The 13124-nt window shown below is 37.3% G+C and overlaps 1 protein-coding gene across 3 annotated transcripts in view; it reads right to left on the bottom strand.

Annotated features, from left to right (window-relative positions):
• LOC136039885 (venom allergen 3 homolog) overlaps positions 1-13124 on the bottom strand; it is a 46960-nt gene that overhangs the window by 32076 nt on the left and 1760 nt on the right. The window contains exon 1 of one of the 3 annotated variants that reach the window (XM_065723849.1): positions 8568-8722. The exons of the other annotated variants lie outside the window; for them this stretch is intronic. Coding sequence (XP_065579921.1) covers positions 8568-8684 — 117 coding nt within the window. The 5' untranslated portion in view covers positions 8685-8722. Of the gene's footprint in view, positions 1-8567; positions 8723-13124 lie in introns of those variants that run through there. 3 annotated transcript variants of the gene reach the window in all.

Genomic DNA, 13124 nt, shown 5'->3' on the forward strand with positions numbered 1-13124 from the left:
TTGAAAAACTAGAAATAAACAGAAATTTCCAAATATCGTTTTCAATATCAATAATTACGTTTCGGTATTCAATATTGATTTTAGGTCCGATATATAGATAGGAAACTGGCCCACGATTGGCAGGTTTTGACTTTTCTAATGCCCAGGGATTGATTCAAGTGATAAGAAGCTGCTGAGCAAAAGTTATAATAAGAAGTTACAAAGCAAAAGTAACACATTAAATACCATTCTAGAAAAAGAAAATTAGAAATACTCCATCACTCTTCCACCCTGATGTTTCTCAATCCAAGTTGTCAAGAGTGCCGAACCTGGGCCACCCCAGGTTTGGAACCAGTACTGGTTCTGCTGTCTCTGGCTTACATCGGCCACCTGACAAAAGAAACAGAAAAGTGGCCAAGAGAACATTAAAACTTGTTTTTCCGCTAAATAGAATTAAGAAAGAATATGGTCATTATAGAAAAGTACAACATTAATTTTAGTAAGGTTTAAAAAAAACTAAAAAGTATTAATTTCAAATTATAAATTAGCTGATCAACAACAAAAATAAGCCGTTCCGTTTAATCTGGGTGTTCCACTTGTCAAGGGTTGCAGCTTCATTTCAACTCCTGCCTTTTAGCGCAAAGTCTCTTGCTCCAGTCTCCTTTAGAAAGTGGACCTTAAGTTCTTCAGTTGCTATTTTTCCTATAATGATATTATAGTAAACTGGATTCCCTTTCTTGCTCTTCACCAGACATGACTTTCTCAGGGTCAAATTGGTAGTTGCTGGTAGGGGACTCGTCTTCAACGTTCATACAGAAATCTTAAGAGTTGTTGTATACGGGATCATCTACGTCACGATCACCACTTTAACTGCAACTCTTGTTACGAGAAATACGCCTTTTGCTTTTTAGCCTTTTAACTTCTCTGACTCTCCTCCTCTCCAGGACTAGGGCCTTCTTGGCAGATACAGCTTTTATCCTAGGAGTAATGCGTCCTTTCAAATGAGTGTCAGTGAGCACTTCTGACTTTTTTATGTTTTTTTTTCATATTGATTTTTCGTGTTGAGCCTTTTGGAAGTTTGTTTGCATAAAAGATCTCTTTTAACGAATTATCTGCTGACCTTTGATTCTCTTTTAGAGACAGAACCTGTGCTGCATCTGTTTCGGGGAATTTTGTTTAAAAAAAAAGGAATCTAAATTGCACACATGACTTGCGCTAAGCATAGAAATTTCCCTGGTAAGTGCTTCACTAAATGTGGTAGGCATTCTGTCTGAGACATGTGACGAGAGTAACTCATAATCCTTGAAGACATCTATGTTGGTGGGGTAGAACCCACTTGCTCTGATTCCACTTTATTCTCAGGAGTGGAAGCCTTGGAAGTAATCTCACCAGTAGCTCAGCAATGTTATACACTTGTATAGTTTTGCATTTCTGGGAAGTCACAAAAGCTAGTGTCTTTTGGGTTGTAGTAGGCCTTAAGGCGCTCCATGGCTATCCGTCCTAGCTGCTGTATTTGTGAGTAGTCATGGATAAGGACAGTTAAAAGTACATCACTATTATTTTTAGCTAAACAAAGCAATTCAATGGTGTATCGGCTGATCTGTTCGTATATTTTCATAAGTACAGGTGGCTGTTCAGAGGGTTTGTCTTGATTGATAAAATGATGAAAGTAAAGCTAAGAATAAGAGGCAGTCATCCAGCCAGAAGTATTTTCTGAGCCGATCATGATGGCTACTAGTAAAGCTCCTTTGAGTAAAATTTCTGAACATTGTTTTCCAGGGGAAATTAGTAGAGGAGGTCAATGCATTAACACCAGCACAAATTATGGTCAATTGACCTCTATTTGCTGACCTATTGGTAGTACTAGGAGCGGTAACAGCAGTGAATATTTTGTAATAGTAGCAGTAGCAACAGTAGTAGCAGCAGTATTAATAGCGGTAGTAGCAGCTACGTGTTGCCTTTTGGTCACTTAAACATCCCACTCATGATGCACCATAAGTTTCATCTTGATATGGTAAGCCGTTCCAAAAATATTGCTGATACACATGTAGGAGCAATCAGTATGCACGTAAAATGTTTGATTTAGTTCTACTTTCCCCTCGAGGTTTCAGATATTTATTTCAATATCCTCAGCCTGGTTTTTTTTTTCTTGGGTGTTTGTCGTCATTTTTTTGGACGGTTTTATTTTAAAAAAATGTTTCTTTTACTTTAAAGTTTTTTTTTAACGGTAAGCCATGGAGGATTTTTAATTAGCCAGAAGGCTCTATCTGTATACTATTCATACTCTACTGCGATTACTGTAACTACTGACGCTAAGGGTATTAAGGTGAAACATTTAGGAAACCTTTAGGGAGAGCTTCAATTTACCGACAAAACTGTATGCATGCAGGTTTTCAAAACGGTATATAAGCAATATCCTAGGCAGTGCTGCTCTATCATAGTTAGCACTGTCATTGAAACTTCTAAAGGAGCTCATTTGATTGGAAATTAAAAGTTATAGTGCCCTTTTTAAGAGGCAAATGGGATTGGAGGTCAAGCAGCCTTCCTCCCAATTACATCAATTTCCCTAGCACATCCAATGAAAATTTGAGACGACTATTTAGTTTAGCATAATTGAATGATGTGTCATTGAAACTTCTAAAGGAGCTCATTTGATTGGAAATTATAAGTTCTAGTGCCCTTTTTAAGAGCCAAAAGGGATTGGAGGGCAAGCAACCTTCCTCCCAATTACATTAATTTCCCAAGCACATCCAATGAAAATTTGAGACAGCTATTTCGTTTAGCATAGTTGAATGATCCAGTAATTATGTCTCTAAGGGCATTGGGTATGTCGAACACCCATAGTTATGCAATTTGCCTATTATTGCTTTAATACTTGCTTTAAAAGATATAAATCTTGCTTTAAAACTAAATCAAAAGGCACTGTGTGAATGCTGGTTGCCAATAAAACATCTGCACAATATCCCAAGAATGACTGAGGGTATTATGTTGAAACTTTCACGTTACTACTGTTGCTACTTTTGCTCTTGAAATTTAACTCGTTCAAAAGAGCGTAAGTATATCTAGGTTGTACAAGAGCATATATACAATTTTTGGGAGTGGTGTTAGGTTTTATTTTTCAAGCCAACTTGAGGATGTATAAAGCTAAATTAAACAATACCATTTTTGTCAAGATTCTCAAAATGTTGTATGTTCTTAAAATAGTTGAAAAATTCTTTCCAACATACAAATAGCACGCCAGGGTTTTTTATAGAAAAAACAAAATATATAAAATATTACTTTCTCTTTCTATGAAAAATACCATGTCAATGAAAGACGAACAGAAATTAATTTAAAAAAGCTTTTCCATAAAGTAATTTTTTCAAAGAAAAGTAAAGAGCTGTATTAAACCAAAACAGGCAGAGATCATATCAAACAATTTTCCAAGCGTAAAACTACCACAAATCACTATCAATAAAAAAAGACATCCAAAGCGAAAAGAAATTACAATAAATGACGGACTAAAACTCGAAACGAGCAGAAATTAACATGAGTAGGGCTGGCAACCCCCATAACTGTTTAAAACCAGAAGATAATTTTCACTTTACTGAAAACAAAACAAATTTTCAACTTTTTCACTTTGTTATCATAAATCAAAACTTATAAAGAACTCAAGGAATGAATATACGTATATTAAGCTGACAATCCACGTTCATTTTTTTTTTCAATAAAGTGCAGATTATGTTCTTGTGTTCCACTGACCTTCCTCTCCCAGACGATGATTTGAACTTCCCCCAGCCCACATCACGGAGAGGCTTTTCCCCCTCAGGAAGTAGCATGTCAGACTCGGGGCAGCGCTCCAATTTCCGTAGACCCTCCATCCACTTTCAGCAACCCTTGTGTCAACTCTAACCCCACCTCAAGATGAATGTCAATTCAAACGGAATTTCATCCAACTTTCGCTATGTATGATGCAACTGTCAAACTGAAAGTTTTCCCGAGAAGCCAGCACCCTTTGTTAAGAACTATGCATACCAGACCGAGCTACCCACGATCAAATCTGAAATCAGAGACTGTTTTGTGGCTTTTGGAACTGAAACAAAAGCTAGATGAATCCTTGACCCATATACGCGGATATATTTCTAATCTACTGCCCACAATGCCGGATGTAGAAATTCCTAGCCAATTGAGAACCCTAAATGTGTCTGATAATCCCTATGACGTTCCTCATTCCTTCCAACTCAGCAAAGGATCCAAAGTATTTTGACAACCCTCCCCCCCGTGAAAGCTAATAATACATCAATACAATGGCCCCCAAACTATGGATCACGACCTACCAGTATCAACCTCTTGAAGGTAAAAAAAAGAACATTCAAAACGCTAGCTTATATTAGTACATAATTTAAAAGATGCTTGTCCAGATGGTTAAGCGACATCAGAAGGACAGAGTTTTAATTTCTAGATTAATCATGTTTTCGTAAACTAATTAATTATGGGGAAAAAATAAAACAACATGAAGAATCAACATAGAAATCTCAATATTAAAAAAGTATCTTACTCTCATTTGTGGAACTGAATAATAAAGAGTTATGTTTTAGTAAATGTAAAAATTAACATTAGTTGATAAAAATATATGTCAAGTACGTGTTCGATGACTTTGAAGGGTTTTTATTCTTCAAAAATCTTTGGAAAGCTTCCGAGGGAGGGGGAGGGACTAAACCTCGCTCTTCACGCTACAGTTTTTTGGCACTTAAAAAAAAGTTACTTATTGTTCTAATTAGACGACACTTGGGTTTCAGGAGTCGTTTTTGAAGAATTGGGGCAAAATTTGAACTTTAGCCTAAAGAGTGAGGTATTGAGGAGTGTTAACCCTCCTCATATACGTAATTTTTCCTTTTCCTTTTTAATTTTTGATGTTGCTCCTTACTTTAAGTTAAAAAAAACTCGTTTTTGTTTAATTTCTGATCGTTTTTTTTTAAGAAGCACCAGGATACCTGGCTCCAACTCCACGGAAAAATTCCAATCCCCACGGAAATATCCTCTGGACAATTCAATTCTGGCGAAAATTTACCCACCCTTAACATCTCAAAGGGACAATCACCCTTAACATCTCCACGCGTAATATTGAATCGGTAAAGAGAAACCAAGACATATAAAGAAATTTCGTATAGAAATCCTGGTAAATTCAACCTATGTAACATTTCCACTGAAAAGTTCGCCCCCTGGAAACTTTCCTCTCCATGGAAAATCCTTCCAGCGGAAATTTCATCCTCTCCTTGCCACGCGAAAAATATATGCGTACATCCCAATAACAAATAAAGTAATGGGCAAATTCTATAGCTTAAAAACCTTTCCCCAGGGGTTTTAGGGGGTGATGTTATCTCAAAAGACATAGTTGTTGGGCCTTCCAACTATGCTGAACAAAAAACTATTTCAAATTTTTTTGGACAATTTTGGGAAAAAAGTGGCGTGGAGGGGGGGGGGCTTATCTGCCCTCTAATTTCTGTCACTTAAAAATGGCAATAGAACTAGAAGGAACCCTATCATGACGCTCTAGGCCCACTGGGTCAATACAATCACGCCAGGGAAAAAAAAGAAAGAAGAAACTAACACGCATCTGTGATCTTTGTGTTGGCAAAAATTACGAAATTTCACATTTTTACAGATATGAGCTAGGAACCTCTACAGTAGGGTTCTTTGATACTCTGAATCTGAGGATGTGTTTTTCATTAAAACTATATGACTTCTAGGGGGTCTTCACCCCTCAGGCTCGGGCTCATTTTCTCAGGCTCGTAGTTTTGATGTGTAAGACTAAACTTAATGAAACGTATATGCTTGAATTCAGCATAATAAGCTAATTCTTTTGATTTATCCATTGGTATCAAAATGATTTATCCATTTTGGTTACTATTGAGTAGTGTCGCTTCTTACTTACAGATCATTACCACGAACAGTTTGTTTACCCATCAAAATCCAAATAGTGATCATTAAATATTGATAGTTTTTTCTGTGCTACCAGAAGTATTGTATTCATCATTTTTTTTTTCATTAAACAAAAGTTTTTTAGTGCTTTGAAAAATCTTTTTTTTCCAATTGAGTATTTCATAAAAATTCGGAAATATACAAACTTCACAGTAAAGAGTAAGGAGCAGACAGCCTCCTTCATACAAATAATATTCTGTTCAAATAGATTTCAAATCTGTTCCTTGCTTTCAGTTGAAAAGTTCGTTTTTATTTAATTACTGACTGTTTTTCAAACCATACCCAGGCCTAACCAAGATATAATTTGAGGTACCAGTCTCTTAAATCCCTGATTAAATGCTTTGTACGTTGATTAGTACCGTCCTGCGTTTAAATTTGCAATTTAAATTTTTGATTATATTTGAATATACTTAAAAAAATGGCGATGAATAGTAATTTTGGTGAAAAGTCCTTGTTGACATTACTACTAAATGATTTGGGTTGGTTGAAAAGGAGTATTTTTGTTTGTATGGATGGAAATTCTGTGAGACTTCTACAGAACTGAAGCCATCACAACCTCTACAATAGAATTTTCTTATTAATAAATACATTACATACACTCATTTAAATACATTGAAGTACTTAATATAAATAGAAAAAGAAAAATATAAAAACTTAAAATAGCTGAAAACTAAGTTCCTGCTTTGTCTTTGCCTTGTCTTTCCCACCTATGTGCTGGTTGATACGGGAATGTAACATTTTAGCTGTATTGAGAAACATTTGAATTAATTCCTACCTCCCTTCATCTTTCAATATTTATCTGAAGCCTCAGGAAGCATAATAACTTTTTTCGTTTAAATGTACTTTTGTAGGAATCTACACTAACCCCAACTAAACGATGAATCAAACCCCTCATTATAGCTGATATAAAATTACTGATCACAAAATGTAGCCTAATTTCATTACAAATAAAGGGAATCAACTTCGTTAAATCCAGTACTGTCACTGTTTGGCATTACTTCTTGTGCAACTGGGAAGCCTAAAATTTATAATTTTAAATCAATTAGCTTCTCAGAATTTTAAATTGATTGAAAATTCATCCTCTTCGGGGTAAAATCGTAGTCTGGGGCCCTAAGCGACATAAACTGTTATCCAACCACCACTGCTATTTTGGCGTCTGCCACCACTGGAAAATTTTCTCCTGGTGCCCTTATCCCCTTTTAGTTGGTGAACTTAGGGAGCCGTATGTTCTTTTCATAATTTGCTGTTTATAGCAATTTACTACCTTTGCCAGAAAAATATTTCATCAAGACAACTAAAGTTGCACAGAGGCAACTAAAGAGCTAAAAAAAAATACTTCCTTCTAAGCTTGGAATGAGATAGCCAAGCACTGCACATACCTTTAGAATCAGAATTTTCTCTCGATTCTAAAAATAGCATATATTGCATCAGAAATGAACTTTGCCCCCCTCCTAATGTGCATATATGTACCCTGAATTGTATATATACGAAGAATTCTCTATTATTTCGACAAACTGTTAAATCAATACTTTGTGAAGAAGAGTTACTTATGGAGAATTCTGTGCATAAATACAACTCAAAGTATATATTTGCACATTAAGGGGGGGGGGGTTGTCAAGTTCATTTCCGACGCAAATAAATGTTATATTTGGATTCACGATGAAACTATTGATTTCGTCGTGAATCAATAATGTGAATCATCGTGAAAATGTGATTAGACACATCCTAAATGTGGGCCTATTCCTTAGCTATCCCATTAATGAGCTGGTCGGTAAATTCACCAAGCTCTGTTGGGATTTGAGGGCTCCATACATAAGAAGTGCCGATTAAAGGAATCTTAAAATTTCCTATTACCCTGCCACTCCCACTACAGAGGTTGGAACAAGCCTCATACCCACCGAGGTAACAATTAGGATACTAGCTCTTACTCCCTACTAGGGATGGTTGAGATCTGGCAACCCACTCTGAAAATTATCTCTATAACAAGAAATTAGGGTCGCCTTTCTCCATCTCCTTGTATGCTGAATTTGTCCGTAACTTGAAATAGGGAGACTTAGCACACCAAGTGCTATTTATATTGTTTTCTAAAATTATGTTCACAGACTTTCTTAACCTGATACACTTAAAACTGTGTAAAGTAGTAGGGAGCTTATTTTAGCTTTTTTATGAGAGTTGTTTGTATCCAAGAATTCCTATTATGAACAAGATCTTAATTACTATGTATAGCTAAATAACATGGCTCGATTTTAGTACACAATATTTGGACTTGCCTTGAGTAGTTTTTAAGCTAGAAGTACGGAATTTGTTTTTGTTTTGTATTTCTCACCCATTTTTAAAATACGAGTGGAATTTACCTTTCGTTTTGAGTTCAACAAAATGAAGGATGAAAAGAGGGTTACATTCTAAGAGACGGGATGATAAATCATTGTTTCCGAACTGTTTGATATTAGTTTTAATTTCAGCTCAGCTATTAGTTCCAGTGGTTGATATTGCCCCCAGATCCATACTCCTGACGAAGGAGTCATCGTGAAAATGAAGTCCAAACAATTTTAAGGAATGCACCTCAATTGTTTAAAACACAGACTAACAAACTAATAGTAAAAAAGTACCTCATTTCAGAAACTCACCGGATAGAGGCACATAGTATGCCTGGGAGATATTTCACAATAGTCGCTTGATCTTTGGCTTATTATTAACCGCACAAAAATACTAAAAACTAGAAGGACTTCCCTGTTATGGGCCATGTTAGTTAGGTGGTTTAGAACTTCAAAAGTGAACTGAACTGTTTGTACTCAGTTTAATGTTGTGAAAAGCGAAAGTAATTTAACTGGAAATTGAATCTTTCCGAGGATTGTCAATCGTCTTTTTGGCTTATGTTAAAGGGTTTTAAACAGGGTCATGAACTAAAATATGTGTATAATATTGACACTCTCACTTAATTTTTGCTATTTTTACTTTTATTTCTTATTTACTTAATTTCATTAAGATCCGATCACCTATTCGTAAGATAAAAATACCCCATTTTCACGTTTTACAAGAATTCCGGTTTCCCCCTCGCAACTCCCAGCAATGTCAAAGGATCCGGTCGGAACATAAAATTAGAGCTTTAAAGCACAAGCTCCTTCTAAATATCGTAAGTTACAAATACCTCAATTTTCAAAATTACCCCCCCCCAACTCCGCCAAAGAAGCAGGTCCGGTTATGTCAGTCACGTATCTTAGACAGGTTTCTATTCTTCCCATCCAGTTTTATCCTGATCTCACCGCTTTAAGTATTTTCTAAGATTTCCTGTCCCCCCATCTGCCCCCCCCCCCAATTACGCTTGATCCGGTTGAGATTTAAAATAAGAGATCTGAGTTACGATGTCCTTCTAAATATGAAGTTTCATGAAGATCCGATCACTCCTTCGTAAGTTAAAAATACGTCATTTTTTCTTATTTTTCAGAATTAACCCCCCCCCCCAATAGAGCAGATCCATTCCAATTATGTAAATCACGTATCTAAGACTTCTGCTTATTTTTTTTCACCACGTTTCATCCCGATCCCTCCAATCTAAGCGTTTTCCATGATTTTAGGTTCCCCTGCCCCAAATTCCCCCAATATCACCAGATCCGGTCGGAATTTATAATAAGAGCTTTGAGACCGAATATCCTTCTAAATATCAAATTTCATTGGGGTCCGATCACCCGTTCGTAAGTTAAAAATACCTCATTTTTTCTAATTTTTCAGAATTAACCCCCCCCCCAACTACCCCAAAGAGAGTGGGTCCGTTCCGGTTATGTCAATCATGTATCTAGGACTTGTACTTATTTTTCCCACCAAGCTTCATCCCGATCCCTCCACTCTAAGTGTTTTCCAAGTTATAGGTTTCCCCCCTCCCAAATCCCCCCAATGTCACCAGATCCGGTCGGGATTTAAAATAAGAGCTCTGAGACACGGTATCCTTCTAAATATCAAATTTCATTGAGATCCGGTCACCCGTTCGTAAGTTAAAAATACCTAAGTTTTTCTAATTTTTCAGAATTAATTTTTCAGATCCGGTTGGGATATAAAATAACAGGTTTGAGACATGATATCCTTTCAAACATCAAATTTAATTAAGATCTGATCAACCGCTCGTAAGTTAAAATACTTCAATTTTTCTATTTTTCCGATTTAACGGGCCCCCACCCCCCCCAGATGGTCAAATCGGGAAAACGACTATTTCTAATTTAATCTGGTCCGGTCCCTGATACGCCTGCCAAATTTCATCGTCCTAGCTTACCTGCAAGTGCCTAAAGTAGCAAAACCGGGACCGACAGACTGACAGAATTTGTGATTGCTATATGTCACTTGGTTAATACCAAGTGTCATAAAAAGTTCACAGGATTCCAAAAATTATACAAACTGACCCCAGACCACCCTTCCCCCCCCCCCCCCGAAAAAAGAAGAAAAGACTTGATAGTGATATATTATTCCAAAACCATGCGGGCTCATCTCTGGCACTCCCCCATGGCCCGATCCCCCCACAAAAAATTATTAACGATATTTTATTACAGATATCATGGGAGCTGATCCCGTATCCTCTGTCCCTGGACCAATCCTCTTCCGAAAAAACAGCTTTTCGACGATATTTTACTCCAAAATCATGGGAGCTGACCCCTGGCCCTTTCTCCATGGCCTAACTTTCCCCAAAAACTTCTTAACGGTATTTTTTCCCAAAAATCATGGGACCTGACCCCTGGCCCTCCCTCCATGGCCCGTCACTCCACACTACAAAAGTACTTATTAAGACATTTTATTCTAGAAATCATGCAAGCTGATCCCTGGCCCTCTCTCCATAGCCTAACTTCTCCAAAAACTTCTTAACGGTATTTTTCCCAAAAATCATGGGACCTGACCCCTGGCCCTCCCTCCATGGCCCGTCACCCCACACTACAAAGTACTTATTAAGACATTTTATTCTAGAAATCATGCGAGCTGATCCCTGGATCTCTCTCCATGGCTCCCCCAAAAAAATTTCCCATGATTTCTAAAAATCGTAAGGATTGAGCCCTGACCCCACTCCGACTCCCCCCACCCAAAAAAAGATTATTGGCGATATTTTATTCCCAAAATCATGGGAACTGGCTCCTGTCCCTCCTTCCATGTCCCAACCATCCCCCCAAAAATATTGACAATATTTTATTACAAAAATTATGGGAACTCATCCCTAGCCCTCCATTGCCTGACTCTCTGTCCAAAAAATAACTTATTAAAGATATTTTATTTCAAAACTTATGGCAGCTGACAGCTGGCTTTCCTTCCATGGTCTGATACCCCCCCCCCCTAAAAAAAATAATTATTAACCATATTTATTCCAAATATCATGGGAAATCACCCCTGGCCCTCCTTGCATTACCCGACACCCCACCTGAAAAATACCTTATTATAGGTATTACATTTTAAAAATCATGGGAGCTGACCTCTGGCCCTCCATCCATGATTTGACACCACCCACTAAAAAACGAGTTCTCAGGATTCCAAAAAACAACTGTTCAACACCATTTTATTCCAAAAATCATGTGGGCTGACCCCTGACCCTCCCTCCATGGCCTAACTTCCCCCAAAAATCATGGGAGCTGACCTCTGGCCCTCCATCCATGATTTGACACCACCCACTAAAAAACGAGTTCTCAGGATTCCAAAAAACAACTGTTCAACACCATTTTATTCCAAAAATCATGGGACCTGACCCCTGGCCCTTCCTCCATGGTCCGACACCCCACCCTCCATAACTCCCCCAGAAATAAGCTTCCGTAATTTCAAAAATCAACGCACCCCCAAAAAAACTAATTAACAATATTGTATTCCAAAATCATGGGAGCTGAACACTGGCCCTCTTTCCTTGTCCCTCCCCCTCCCCCAAAAAAGAAAACTTATTAATGACATTTTATTCCAAAGATCACAAGAATCCAGTTTAATTCTTAATTAGCTCTTTCCAAGATTGTTCAAGACTAAGTCTCAGCACTGTTCTGTTTTTTTTGGAAAAACAGAGATGGAAAAAAACAGATAAAAAAAAAAGCAACAAAAGAGACCATCAAAAACAGGCGACCTGTTTCTGCTTTCTGGTCTGTTTTTTTTTTTTTTTTTGGGGGGGGGGGGCAAATGTTTCAAGAAAAACAACAGCTTTCATTGCTGTCACATATTTTCCTCTTTTTTTAGGGTGTTGCAACCTGTCATCTTCACTAGGCAAGATTATGCACTGCAATTCCCAAGCTAGCATAAGGAAACCGCCATGAAACAATCCCAAATCTACTGATCCATCCCTTTTTTAGTCGGCCACATGTGCGTATCATACAACCCAGACTCTACAGGTCATTCTAAAACCTATTAGAGGACCTAAGTACAATAGGATTTTGTTCTTGCCACCACAAGATGTTGAACAGCAGAGTATCAAATTAGAGGAACAAGCTTTTCTTTCAAATACAAAAGCACAGCAGCTTCAAATAGAATTGAAAACAAACTGCACTATGATTTACTACTAACTTCCATTCTGCACCATGATTAATAAATTTTTTATCTGACTGGTTTTCAAGTTCAAAATTCTTCATAAGTAACAAGTTCAAACTTTGAACTTGTCATTTAGAAACATTCTTGTTTCAAGGATTATGTCAGTTGTACTTGCACATTGCTTGCAAACTAAGTAAAACGTCATACTGAATGCCCACTCACTGGGTACACTCATGGCAGAGACCACAGGATAATCGAGAGCATATTCTGTGAGCTCTGGGATGTGATTGTGACTCTAAAAATCAAACCAATCAGTTCACTAAAAGAACAACAAGTCTGATAATTGACACAGCAAAAGGTTGAAAAGACACTTTAAACTGGCACTGTTGATCTCAATTCACAAAAAGGGGCCTAACTGTAAATGAAATCTTTCCAAAGAGCCCTTAATTGTCTCTCTATGACCATCCATTGACCTGTGGGCGTTTGGGGTGAAAAAGAAGCAGAAAATAAAGGTAAAGGACACACATCAGTGCTATCCAAGCTGAAAATATGATCGTCTTTAGTTTTTAAGGTGGGGGACTGTATTCCTCTGGTTAGGTGTTTTTGATCATGGAGATTTCAATGGTTTGATTTTATTTTGATCCTTTTGATCTTGGAAATAAGGGAAATTTCTTTTTGTGCTCAAGATTTAAGTTGAAGTTTAACGTGGGTAA

Source organism: Artemia franciscana, chromosome 20 (assembly GCF_032884065.1).
Source record: "Artemia franciscana chromosome 20, ASM3288406v1, whole genome shotgun sequence".
NCBI classification, from domain to species: Eukaryota; Metazoa; Arthropoda; class Branchiopoda; order Anostraca; family Artemiidae; genus Artemia; species Artemia franciscana.